The sequence below is a fragment of the Salvelinus alpinus genome, chromosome 9 (assembly GCF_045679555.1).
Source record: "Salvelinus alpinus chromosome 9, SLU_Salpinus.1, whole genome shotgun sequence".
NCBI classification, from domain to species: domain Eukaryota; kingdom Metazoa; phylum Chordata; class Actinopteri; order Salmoniformes; family Salmonidae; genus Salvelinus; species Salvelinus alpinus.
The window spans coordinates 4,021,361-4,034,858 of record NC_092094.1 but is presented as its reverse complement, the minus strand read 5'-3'; the positions used below and the strand labels follow the sequence as shown (position 1 = coordinate 4,034,858).

General features: G+C 46.6%; 1 protein-coding gene across 1 annotated transcript in view; it reads right to left on the bottom strand.

The window, feature by feature from the left end:
• The window catches only part of LOC139584106 (plakophilin-3-like), a 41,097-nt gene extending 34,931 nt beyond the window's left edge, over positions 1-6,166 (bottom strand). Inside the window, exon 1 of the mRNA XM_071415613.1 lies at positions 5,685-6,166. Coding sequence (XP_071271714.1) covers positions 5,685-5,913 — 229 coding nt within the window. The 5' untranslated portion in view covers positions 5,914-6,166. The remainder of the gene's footprint in view (positions 1-5,684) is intronic.
• Between the last annotated feature and the right edge of the window lie 7,332 nt (positions 6,167-13,498).

Below are 13,498 nucleotides of genomic sequence, written 5' to 3'. Positions count from 1 at the left end.
CTCAAAGGGACTGGTCCCCCTGACATACTCTCTCTCTCTCAAAGAGACTGATCCCCATGACATACTCTCTCTCTCTCAAAGGGACTGGTCCCCCTGACATACTCTCTCTCTCTCTCTCTCTCTCTCTCTCTCTCTCTCTCTCTCTCTCTCTCTCTCTCTCTCTCTCTCTCTCTCTCTCTCTCTCTCTCTCTCTCTCTCTCTCTCTCTCTCTCTCTCTCTCTCTCAAAGGGACTGGTCCCCCTGACATACTCTCTCTCTCAAAGGGACTGGTCCCCCTGATATCCTCTCTCTCTCTCTCAAACCTCAAAGGGACTGGTCCCCCTGACATACTCTCTCTCTCTCTCAAAGGGACTGATCCCCCTGACATACTCTCTCTCTCTCAAAGGGACTGGTCCCCCTGACATACTCTCTCTCTCTCAAAGGGACTGGTCCCCCTGACATACTCTCTCTCTCTCTCTCTCTCTCTCTCTCTCTCTCTCTCTCTCTCTCTCTCTCTCTCAAAGGGACTGGTCCCCCTGACATACTCTCTCTCTCTCTCTCTCTCTCTCTCTCTCAAAGGGACTGGTCCCCCTGACATCCTCTCTCTCTCCCTCTCTCAAAGGGACTAGTCCCCCTGACATACTCTCTCTCTCTCTCAAACCTCAAAGGGACTGGTCCCCCTGACATAGTCTCTCTCTCTCAAAGGGACTGGTCCCCCTGACATACTCTCTCTCTCTCTCAAAGGGACTGGTCCCCCTGACATACTCTCTCTCTCTCTCAAAGGGACTGGTCCCCCTGACATACTCTCTCTCTCTCTCTCTCTCTCTCTCTCAAAGGGACTGGTCCCCCTGACATACTCTCTCTCTCTCAAAGGGACTGGTCCCCCTGACATACTCTCTCTCTCTCAAAGGGACTGGTCCCCCTGACATACTCTCTCTCTGTCAAACCTCAAAGGGACTGGTCCCCCTGACATACTCTCTCTCTCTCAAAGGGACTGGTCCCCCTGACATACTCTCTCTCTCTCTCTCAAAGGGACTGGTCCCCCTGACATACTCTCTCTCTCAAAGGGACTGGTCCCCTGTGTTGAAGTACAGGGTGAGACCTATAGCCCAGTAGGTGATTTCCCAACAGGCTCGGAGACAGGCCACACAGGGACATCAAGACTGTGGGGCAGATTGGCACCACAGATGTAATACTTTATACTGAATGGAAGCAATACTTTTACCACTGCTAACGTCCAGTACAACGTTGAAAGACTGTCTGTCTGTGTGTGTGTGCGTGCGTGCGTGCGTGTGTGTGTGTTTCCAGGCAGGTAGGCAGAAGGTAGAGGAGTGTGAGCTTCATGCTTAGCTGAGTCAGAGCCTCAGGCAACAAACCGGTTGGTGAAGGATAAGGTAAGAAAAAGAGAGGGAAAGAGTGAGAGGTGAGAAATGTAGACAGAAAAGAGCGACACACCCGATGGCTGAGGCCCTGCTGACAACACCACAACACCCCATGGCTGAGGCCCTGCTGACAACACCACAACACCCCATGGCTGAGACCCTGCCCTGCTGACAACACCACAACACCCCATGGCTGAGACCCTGCTGACAACACCACAACACCCCATGGCTGAGACCCTGCTGACAACACCACAACACCCCATGGCTGAGACCCTGCTGACAACACCACAACACCCCATGGCTGAGACCCTGCCCTGCTGACAACACCACAACACCCCATGGCTGAGACCCTGCTGACAACACCACAACACCCCATGGCTGAGACCCTGCTGACAACACCACAACACCCCATGGCTGAGACCCTGCTGACAACACCACAACACCCCATGGCTGAGGCCCTGCTGACAACACCACAACACCCCATGGCTGCAGCCCTGCTGACAACACCACAACACCCCATGGCTGAGGCCCTGCCCTGCTGATAACACCACAACACCCCATGGCTGAGGCTCTGCTGACAGCACCACAACACCCCATGGCTGAGGCCCTGCTGACAACACCACAACATCCCATGGCTGAGACCCTGCTGACAACACCACAACACCCCATGGCTGAGACCCTGCTGACAACACCACAACACCCCATGGCTGAGGCCCTGCTGACAACACCACAACACCCCATGGCTGAGGCCCTGCTGATAACACCACAACACCCCATGGCTGAGGCCCTGCTGACAACACCACAACACCCCATGGCTGAGACCCTGCTGACAACACCACAACACCCCATGGCTGAGGCCCTGCTGATAACACCACAACACCCCATGGCTGAGGCTCTGCTGACAGCACCACAACACCCCATGGCTGAGGCTCTGCTGACAACACCACAACACCTCATGGCTGAGGCCCTGCTGACAACACCACAACACCCCATGGCTGAGGCTCTGCTGACAACACCACAACACCTCATGGCTGAGGCTCTGCTGACAACACCACAACACCCCATGGCTGAGGCTCTGCTGACAACACCACAACACCTCATGGCTGAGGCCCTGCTGACAACACCACAACACCCCATGGCTGAGGCCCTGCTGACAACACCACAACACCTCATGGCTGAGGCTCTGCTGACAACACCACAACACCCCATGGCTGAGGCTCTGCTGACAACACCACAACACCTCATGGCTGAGGCTCTGCTGACAACACCACAACACCCCATGGCTGAGACCCTGCTGACAACACCACAACACCCCATGGCTGAGACCCTGCTGACAACACCACAACACCCCATGGCTGAGGCCCTGCTGACAACACCACAACACCCCATGGCTGAGGCCCTGCTGACAACACCACAACACCTCATGGCTGAGGCCCTGCTGACAACACCACAACACCTCATGGCTGAGACCCTGCTGACATCACCACAACACCTCATGGCTGAGGCCCTGCTGACAACACCACAACACCTCATGGCTGAGACCCTGCCCTGCTGACAACACCACAACACCCCATGGCTGAGGCCCTGCTGACAACACCACAACACCCCATGGCTGAGGCCCTGCTGACAACACCACAACACCCCATGACTGAGGCCCTGCCCTGCTGACAACACCACAACACCCCATGGCTGAGGCCCTGCTGACAACACCACAACACCCCATGACTGAGGCCCTGCCCTGCTGACAACACCACAACATCCCATGGCTGAGGCCCTGCTGATAACACCACAACACCCCATGGCTGAGACCCTGCTGACAACACCACAACACCCCATGGCTGAGACCCTGCTGACAACACCACAACACCCCATAGCTGAGACCCTGCTGACAACACCACAACACCCCATGGCTGAGGCCCTGCTGACAACACCACAACACCCCATGACAGTGTTGTCCCAGATAGAAGAAGTCCTGTTGACTGTTGCTGTCTTCTTCAGGTAGGTGTGTCTCTGTCTGCCTTCGGGATATACCGGACCAGTTTCACTGTGTGAGTAGAGAGGTATGATACACCAAGCTGGTCATACCCTAAATTACAGCATGGTAATAGTCAGAGAACAGTTGCCTATATATTTCCCATGAAGTGAGAGGTTTAGATCAGTGAGTCAACAATATGTTGTTTTTTTTTTGGGGGGGGGGGGTTTATTCGAAAAGAAACGCTATGCGACATATCCTGTTTCTGCTCCCATGTCATTCTGCAGACTACACAGGTACCACACACTAAACCGTAGTCATGTCTTCAGCACAGTCGATTTCAGCTAATAGAGTCATGTGAACAAGTCAACCGATAGGAAGTGTCAGAATGGAGAAACATAATTACAAGCCAACATGGTGCTAGAGGGGACATCCTATACACTGTGTTATGTTAGGGTCATAACACTGTCCTAACATTGTCACTGAAACCTCTTCCCCTCTGCTGCTAGCAACCTGGGGCTAACACTGTCACTGAACACTAATCTCTTTAATTTAACACCGGGGCTAACTCTGAACAGTTAAACTTTAATTTAACACCGGACGCTAACTCTGAAGAGTTTAGGAAACCTTTCATTTAACACAAGGTATAGACCCACAGCTCAGCTAGCTTTGGAAAGTTCCAGAGAGAGTCCCAAAAAGCTTACACAACACAACCCTTAGACACCCAGCATGCTTTGTGTTGACAGACAGACCAGACCAGACCAGACCAGACAGACACACAGACAGAAAAGACAGACAGACAGACTCACTCTCTCTCTCCCTCTTGCTCTCTCTCTCTCTCTTTTTCACTCTCTCTCTCTCCTTTCTCTCTCTCTCTCTCTCTGTCTCTCTCTCTATCTCTCTCCCTCTCTCTCGTACCTGGCAGTGAGTTAATTTCATGAAAGCCATGCATGTTTGGGCTTGTCAGTTAAATAACTATATTCATACAATCTAAAAGCAAGAGGATGCAACAGTTCTTTGTTTTAAAGGTTCATTCTCACAGTCCTGTCCAAGTGTGTGTGTGGTGTGTGTGTGTATGTGTGTGTGTGTGTGTGCGTGCGTGCGTGCGTGCGTGCGTGCGAATGAATGAATACTTTCTCTCCAACATTTCCAGCATGGAGAGAAAACAAACCTGACAGGTGTGGAAAGTCAAACACAGATACTCAGAGGTACAAAAGGCTTTTCAGTACATTTATCTTCAGCCATTCCAAACAGGTTTGGAAAGCCTTGTACACAACTAAATATATTGGTGAATAAAACATTTTAATCCTGAAAGTTGCCATAGTCAAATTCAACAACCAATAGTTCTATGAAGACCCTGTATTTGTACTAATCATGGAGCTGTAGCCTAATGACAATGGTCCAGTAATGGTGAACAGCACACCGGGATCCAGGTTTAAACTGCTACGTTGGGGGTCTGAGTTCCCATCATGATTCTAATAGGCTACATGTCCCCCTAAATGATTGCACGACGTTAGCCTATTATGACCCACTAATGCTAGCAACTCTCAGGAAACACAGTGGGCCTTATTGACATTGGCTTCAGATAGGCATATGTAACGTGGTACAAAGTTAAAAGGACATACAATTTAAATTCTGCATTAACGGCACACTGTATTTCATAAACTTCACCGTGGGAAAGTTGATATGTTGATATGTTTCAGTTTGTTGCCGTATGACTTGTTTCACATTTGGTCTCCAGTAAATCTAAGACAATTGTAATTTATATTTACAATCCTCTTATCCAAACGGATGACTCATTTACCGAGCTCTTATCAAGTTGTACATCACAGTGGATAGAAAATTGTGTTATTTATATCCACAACAAAATAATAAATAAAGTAGATAATTTTTTCCCCACTCAGAACTGGTAGGTTCGCTACGCTTTATTCGTGGTTTCCTCCCTCGAGTAAAAGCTGTGGAATTATTAGGGAATTAAATCAAGGACAGAATATGGTTTATCTGTAGACACACGTCCTAGACAATCCTAGACACACACCTGCGCCACACCTTCATCTCCACCACAAACGAATAGTTAGCTGGTGAATAGCATGCTATTTTCATAGCATAAATTCCAGATCAGAATATGGTATTAGAGAAAAGTACATAACAAGTGAAATAACGTTCCATTTATGCGCGTTTAACGGGTCTGGATCGGCCCATATGGGCATTTAGTAGAGATACGCTATATACATTGTTCAGCTACAGTAAACACATTTCATTGCCAAGTCAATAGTTTACGTATGTGTCAAATCAGTAGCCTGCTGTACATTTGAGTGCCATGTCACCATAGGAGATGAGTTCGGTCCTACCTGAGGAGGAATAGTGTGTGGCTGAGCCGTTCTGTCTCGGAAGCGTCGAAGATTTCTCGGCGAGCCGCATAGCAACCTGCTGCTGGACCCGCTTTCCCCGGGCCACCTCATCCGACAGGGTGCCCCCATTCCCCCCGAGCTGGATCTCGGACGGGACCGCGTAGGTGCTGACGGCGGTCTTCGGCTGCAAAGCGGACAAAAATACATGGTCTTGAGCCACGATACTCATTTCGAAGATCGGTTGTGACCGTTGGATGTACAATGTAGTTGCCAGTCCCAGGAAAATGGAATATAAAAGTGAATATAAAAGTTCCAAGTATTCTAACCGAGAGCGCTGTGTGTTTGTCTGTTTTTCGTTTTAACAAATTCTGTTCCGGGAAATAATTAATTTTGGAATCAGTTTAATCGATATTGGTTGTTGAGTTTCTCACTCAGGTAGGTGTGAGATACTTTTCGAAAGACTGCTCCCTCGGAAATGAACGGTATCTGCTTGAAATAGCAACGGGGTGGAGTCTGTGAGAGAGAGAGAGTACAGGCTACCTGACAGAAATAAGCTCTCTCATTGTACTGTAGGTTATGTCTATTTCGTAAAGTGGATGGTCCAATAGAATTAATGACAGAATATAATGACATAGATATAAATAATATTAATAATAATATTACTAATGTTAACATTGATACTGCTATTAACAATAACAATAATAGATAGCAGTATTAATAATCACAACAACAATTAAAATAGGTTATTCATATGTGAAAACACTTCTTTTTTTTCTCCAATTCCACAAACTTTTTAAATATACAAATATTTTCTGACATAGATCAAAAGCCCCTTTAAATAAAGTTTGATTTGTTTTGAATAGAGCCAACCACACAACAAGGAATGGTGCAGTATGATTAAAGCTCTGACTGACACAAGGTGTGCTGAGCCCGGCGTGTGTATCTCTGATCAGTGTACAACAGTGCTACAGTTGTGTTAGCAGCACCTTTATTAACACACTACCAGCTAATACATTGGTTTTATGACACAGACATGTTCTGGCTATCACTACTCACAATTCATTATGAGGTACAGTATCGTTTCATCTCAATGTGCTCCAAAGGATCACCATTCACTGAGGATAAGAGGTGGTCAAGGTCCCTATCCTCAAAAACAGATGAGTTGCCCTTTGTCTGCAGCAGTGGTTCCCTACTCCGGTCCTTCAGGACCCCCAACAGTGGTTCCCTACTCCAGTCCTCCAGGACCCCCAACAGTGGTTCCCTACTCCAGTCCTTCAGGACCCCCAACAGTGGTTCCCTACTCCGGTCCTTCAGGACCCCCAACAGTGGTTCCCTACTCCAGTCCTCCAGGACCCCCAACAGTGGTTCCCTACTCCAGTCCTTCAGGACCCCCAACAGTGGTTCCCTACTCCAGTCCTCCAGGACCCCCAACAGTGGTTCCCTACTCCGGTCCTTCAGGACCCCCAACAGTGGTTTCCTACTCCAGTCCTTCAGGACCCTCAACAGTGGTTCCCTACTCTGGTCCTTCAGGACCCCCAACAGTGGTTTCCTACTCCAGTACTTCAGGACCCCCAACAGTGGTTCCCTACTCCAGTCCTCCAGGACCCCCAACAGTGGTTCCCTACTCCAGTCCTTCAGGACCCCCAACAGTGGTTCCCTACTTCAGTCCTTCAGGACCCCCAACAGTGGTTCCCTACTCCAGTCTTTCAGGACCCCCAACAGTGGTTCCCAACTCCAGTCCTTCAGGACCCCCAACAGTGGTTCCCTACTCCGGTCCTTCAGGACCCCCAACAATGGTTCCCTACTCCAGTCCTTCAGGACCCCCAACAGTGGTTCCCTACTCCGGTCCTTCAGGACCCCCAACAGTGGTTCCCTACTCCAGTCCTCCAGGACCCCCAACAGTGGTTCCCTCCTCCAGTCCTTCAGGACCCCCAACAGTGGTTCCCTACTCCAGTCCTTCAGGACCCCCAACAGTGGTTCCCTACTCCGGTCCTTCAGGACCCCCAACAGTGGTTCCCTACTCCAGTCCTCCAGGACCCCCAACAGTGGTTCCCTCCTCCAGTCCTTCAGGACCCCCAACAGTGGTTCCCTACTCCAGTCCTCCAGGACCCCCAACAGTGGTTCCCTACTCCAGTCCTTCAGGACCCCCAACAGTGGTTCCCTACTCCAGTCCTCCAGGACCCCCAACAGTGGTTCCCTACTCCAGTCCTCCAGGACCCCCAACAGTGGTTAGGCTGTTGGTGTCCTGGAGGTCTGGAGTAGGGAACCACTGTTGGGGGTCCTGAAGTAGGGAACGACTGTTGTAGAGCAGGTCTAGGGAGCAGGATGTAACCGAGTATAACAGAGCAGGTCTAGGGAGCAGGATGTAACCTAATGTAACAGAGCAGGATATAACCTAGTTTAACAGACCTCTCTCCCAAATGTCCTGACCTAACAACCCTACATTTACCCCTCGTATCCCTAATTACAAAACGTAAATCTTGCCATGGTTGCCATCGGTTACCTCCTACATTAGCGTCCAATCATTGTGTGTTAATTAGCAGTAATAACACTAGGAATACGAACAGACTGACGATGCTGCTGCCATACTTATTAGAAGTTTAAATATTGTATCTGTAAATTAATTCAGAGTTAAAAACCTCATTATCAAACAGTTGTTCCCCCCCCACCCAAATAGCAGCCATTAGCCCCCCCCCCCCCCCAAAAGCAGTCCAATCTCTATACTCACCATTACCATTTGGTCACAGTGGAGTGATCAGGACAGGTACGTCTCAGGTAAGGTTCTCCGTGGTGTAGTGATGTCGTGTGATCTGATGGAATGACACTGTAGAAAAGCGTTGATATATTTATAGAGGACTTCTCATAGTCACCGCCCTCACAACTAGCGTGGCTTTGGTTTGATGAAAGAGTTCACTGCTCAGTAGCCTATCTCAACCTTATGTACCAGAGTGACACCATTGTGAGAAAATGGAGAGAGAGAGAGAAAGTGTGTGTGTGTGTGTGTGTGTGTGTGGTGTGTGTGTGTGTGTGTGTGTGTGTCTCTGTGTTTGCGTGTCTCTGTGTTTGCGTGAGATAAAGAGAGAGAGAGAGATGACTCAAAGAAGAGGGTATGGCATTGAGACAGAAAGACTGGTTAGTGGATCTGATATCACACTGGGATAGAGTTCCACATCATGTTTTATCTTATGTTCTATATGAGAACCCTTTTAAATAAGCCTTTTTGGTTCCAGGTAGAACACTTTTGGGTTCCATGTAAAACAGAGTGTTCTACCAGGAACCCCAAAAAAGGTTCTCCTACGGGGACAGCCGAAGAACCCTTTTAGGAACCCTTTTTTCTCCAATGAGTGTACACCACATCTTCCTCACACTATCACACAATAGACTGAAAGCGTAGACAGTTTACTACCACACCATCTGACTCATACAACCTATGGCTGACTCAGGCCTCAGAACAGGGTGTGTCGTGGGCAGGGACAGGGAATGAGATCACTGCTCCTGTTGCAGGTGTGTTGCAGGTGTGAGTGCTCAGTCTGCTGTCGGGACGTAAGGGTAGAGGGTGGGAGAGGAAAGAGGAGGGTGAGAGATGTACGGCAGAGGAGGGCATGGGACTGGGAATTAAATGAATGAATGACATTTCTTTTTTGTTGTTGTTGTGTACGTCAAATCTTCAATTGGTAACCCATCCCTTACGGGATTAATTGACACAAACAAACATTACAATAATTCACTGTTGTAATTAAATCATAATTCTTCTCTTCCGGTGTTCTCTGCATTGTTCATAAAGAGTTTTTGTCTGGTAAAAATGACATCCCTAGAGCAGTACAATAATACACATAAACACTGTATATACACACTGTATATACACACTGTATATACACATACACACACACTGTATATACACACACACACTGTATATACACACTGTATAAACACACACACACACACACACACACACACACACACACACACACACACACACACACACACACACACACACACACACTGTATATATACACTGTATATACACACTGTATATACACATACACACACACTGTATATACAAACGGTATATACACATACACACACACACTGTATATACACACTGTATATACACATACACACACACTGTATATACACACTGTATATACACATACACACACACTGTATATACACACTCTACATACACCATCTATATACACACTCTACATACACCATCTATATACACACTATATATACACCATCTATATACACCCTCTATATACAACATCTATATACACACTCTACATACACCATCTATATACACCCTCTACATACACCCTCTACATACACCATCTATATACACCATCTATATACACCATCTATATACACACTCTACATACACCATCTATATACACCCTCTACATACACCCTCTACATACACCATCTATATACAACATCTATATACACACTCTACATACACCATCTATATACACCCTCTACATACACCCTCTACATACACCATCTATATACACCATCTATATACAACATCTATATACACACTCTACATACACCATCTATATACAACATCTATATACACACTCTACATACACCATCTATATACACCATCTATATACACCCTACATACACCATCTATATACACCATCTATATACACCCTCTACATACACCCTCTACATACACCATCTATATACACCATCTATATACACACGCCATTTACCAGATAGAAGATAAATATATATATTTTTTAGCAATTTAATTACAGGTAGCACTTTTAATTTTATTCCAGGCTTTATTTAAATATTTTCCGCAAACGGAAATACACAACGGACAAAAAAAACATTTCAATTTCTCCTCATCACTCAGCCACATAATGCCAGGGTCTATCTGGTGGTCTGTCTCCTCAGCTACATAATGCCAGGGTATATCTGGTGGTCTGTCTCCTCATCGCTCAGCTACATAATACCAGGGTATATCTGGTGGTCTGTCTCCTCATCACTCAGCCACATAATACCAGGGTCTATCTGGTGGTCTGTCTCCTCATCGCTCAGCCACATAAAGCCAGGGTATATCTGGTGGTCTGTCTCCTCATCGCTCAGCCACATAATGCCAGGGTATATCTGGTGGTCTGTCTCCTCATCGCTCAGCCACATAAAGCCAGGGTATATCTGGTGGTCTGTCTCCTCATCGCTCAGCCACATAATGCCAGGGTATATCTGGTGGTCTGTCTCCTCATCGCTCAGCCACATAAAGCCAGGGTATATCTGGTGGTCTGTCTCCTCATCACTCAGCCACATAATACCAGGGTATATCTGGTGGTCTGTCTCCTCATCGCTCAGCCACATAATGCCAGGGTGTATCTGGTGGTCTGTCTCCTCATCACTCAGCCACATAATGCCAGGGTATATCTGGTGGTCTGTCTCCTCATCGCTCAGCCACATAAAGCCAGGGTCTATCTGGTGGTCTGTCTCCTCATCACTCAGCTACATAATACCAGGGTATATCTGGTGTGCTTTCTGGAATAAGTGTATATAAGTGTATATTGTGGTAGAAAGCGCAATAGAGGATAAAATGAGTTTCATTCGCTATCTCTTCAAGGTCACAATAGTTACATAGTGTTTCCTCTTCCAGTTCACCACAATACCGACCTGTTTCAATACGCAGAGGCAATATCCCTGATCTGACCTGTTTCAATACGCAGAGGCAATATCCCTGATCTGACCTGTTTCAATACGCAGAGGCAATATCCCTGATCTGACCTGTTTCAATACGCAGAGGCAATATCCCTGATCTGACCTGTTTCAATACGCAGAGGCAATATCCCTGATCTGACCTGTTTCAATACGCAGAGGCAATATCCCTGATCTGACCTGTTTCAATACGCAGAGGCAATATCCCTGATCTGACCTGTTTCAATACGCAGAGGCAATATCCCTGATCTGACCTGTTTCAATACGCAGAGGCAATATCCCTGATCTGACCTGTTTCAATACGCAGAGGCAATATCCCTGATCTGACCTGTTTCAATACGCAGAGGCAATATCCCTGATCTGACCTGTTTCAATACGCAGAGGCAATATCCCTGATCTGACCTGTTTCAATACGCAGAGGCAATATCCCTGATCCGACCTGTTTCAATACGCAGAGGCAATATCCCTGATCCGACCTGTTTCAATACGCAGAGGCAATATCCCTGTTTCTTACCTGTTTCAATACGCAGAGGCAATATCCCTGATCTGACCTGTTTCAATACGCAGAGGCAATATCCCTGTTTCTTACCTGTTTCAATACGCAGAGGCAATATCCCTGATCTGACCTGTTTCAATACGCAGAGGCAATATCCCTGTTTCTTACCTGTGCACATAGCATCATAGCATATTATCTCTTGCTTTTAGGTAGGTTCTCCATAATTATATATCTCACACACCAATTCACCCTTAATCAAACAAAAGGTTCTCAATTTGGGTTTATGATTAATCTCCTCCACCCATTTTTTTTATTTTTTATATTGCATCAAGAGTTTCTGGGAGTTTCTGGGTCTGGTGCCTTTTTCCAACTACTTAAACATTTCCCTTCAACAGTCCAATTGACTTGCTATCCGTATGTTATAACGTTATAACAGTAGCAGGGATTCAGCCGCCAATGACTAATTTTGAATGATCGGCCACGTTGTCGTTTGTTTCAACGTTACATCATTATAAAGACAATGAGCAAATCACAGCAAAAGGATTATCAAGAAACATCTATGGTTTGTCAGCAGTCATGGCAGAGCAAGATGAGGTACACTCCAGAGTCACTGTTTACTTCTCCATATAGCCTCATGTTGTGTTTGATGCAGAGACAATAAAGACCCACCCATGAAGATGCCAAAACGTGTTACATAACTTTAAACCGCTGGAGTGCTTTTCAGGATACACGTAAAATATAAAAACCAAGAGTCATAAATGGTCTTGTATAATGAAATGACATAGTCCAACATCTTTTAGGATCAGCTTAGTTTTGCTTGGTAGACTTGGTTGGTTTTGCTTGGTAGACTTGGTTGGTTTTGCTTGGTAAACTTGGTTGGTTTTGCTTGGTAGACTTGGTTGGTTTTGCTTGGTAAACTTGGTTGGTTTTGCTTGGTAAACTTGGTTGGTTTTGCTTGGTAAACTTGGGTTAGTTTTGCTTGGTAAACTTGGTTGGTTTTGCTTGGTAAACTTGGCTGGTTTTGCTGGGTAAATTTGGTTGGTTTTGCTTGGTAATCTTGGTTGGTTTTGCTTGGTAAACTTGGTGGGTAAACTTGGTTGGTTTTGCTGGGTACATTTGGTTGGAATTTCTTTGGTAAACTTGGTTGGCTTTGCTTGGTAAACTTGGTTGGTTTTCCTTGGTAAACTTGGTGGGTAAATTTGGTTGGTTTCACTGGGTAAATTTGGTGGGTAAATGTGGTTGGTTTCACTGGGTAAACTTGGTGGGTAAATGTGGTTGGTTTCGCTGGGTAAATTTGGTGGGTAAATGTGGTTGGTTTTGCTGGTTAAATTTAGTTGGATTTCCAGTGAACTTTCCAGTGAGCTGTAGAACCCCCCCCCCCCCCCCCCTCCCAGATAGCTGACTGATGAGTAAAGGTTGGCTGGGAATAGTTGACACAGAGAGGGTGTGTTGTGTGATCTTGTGGACTAAACCAGTTGAGCAGGGAGGTTAGTGTGTGGCTGTTGAACCCAATGGGCGTTAGTTCACTTTCATTTGGGATTGTCAGTGCTTTTGTGTTCTCTGAAGTAAATGGTGCTTATTGTGTTCAAGTCTGAGAGATAAATCCAGCAAGATCAAGTATGAATGGTAAAAA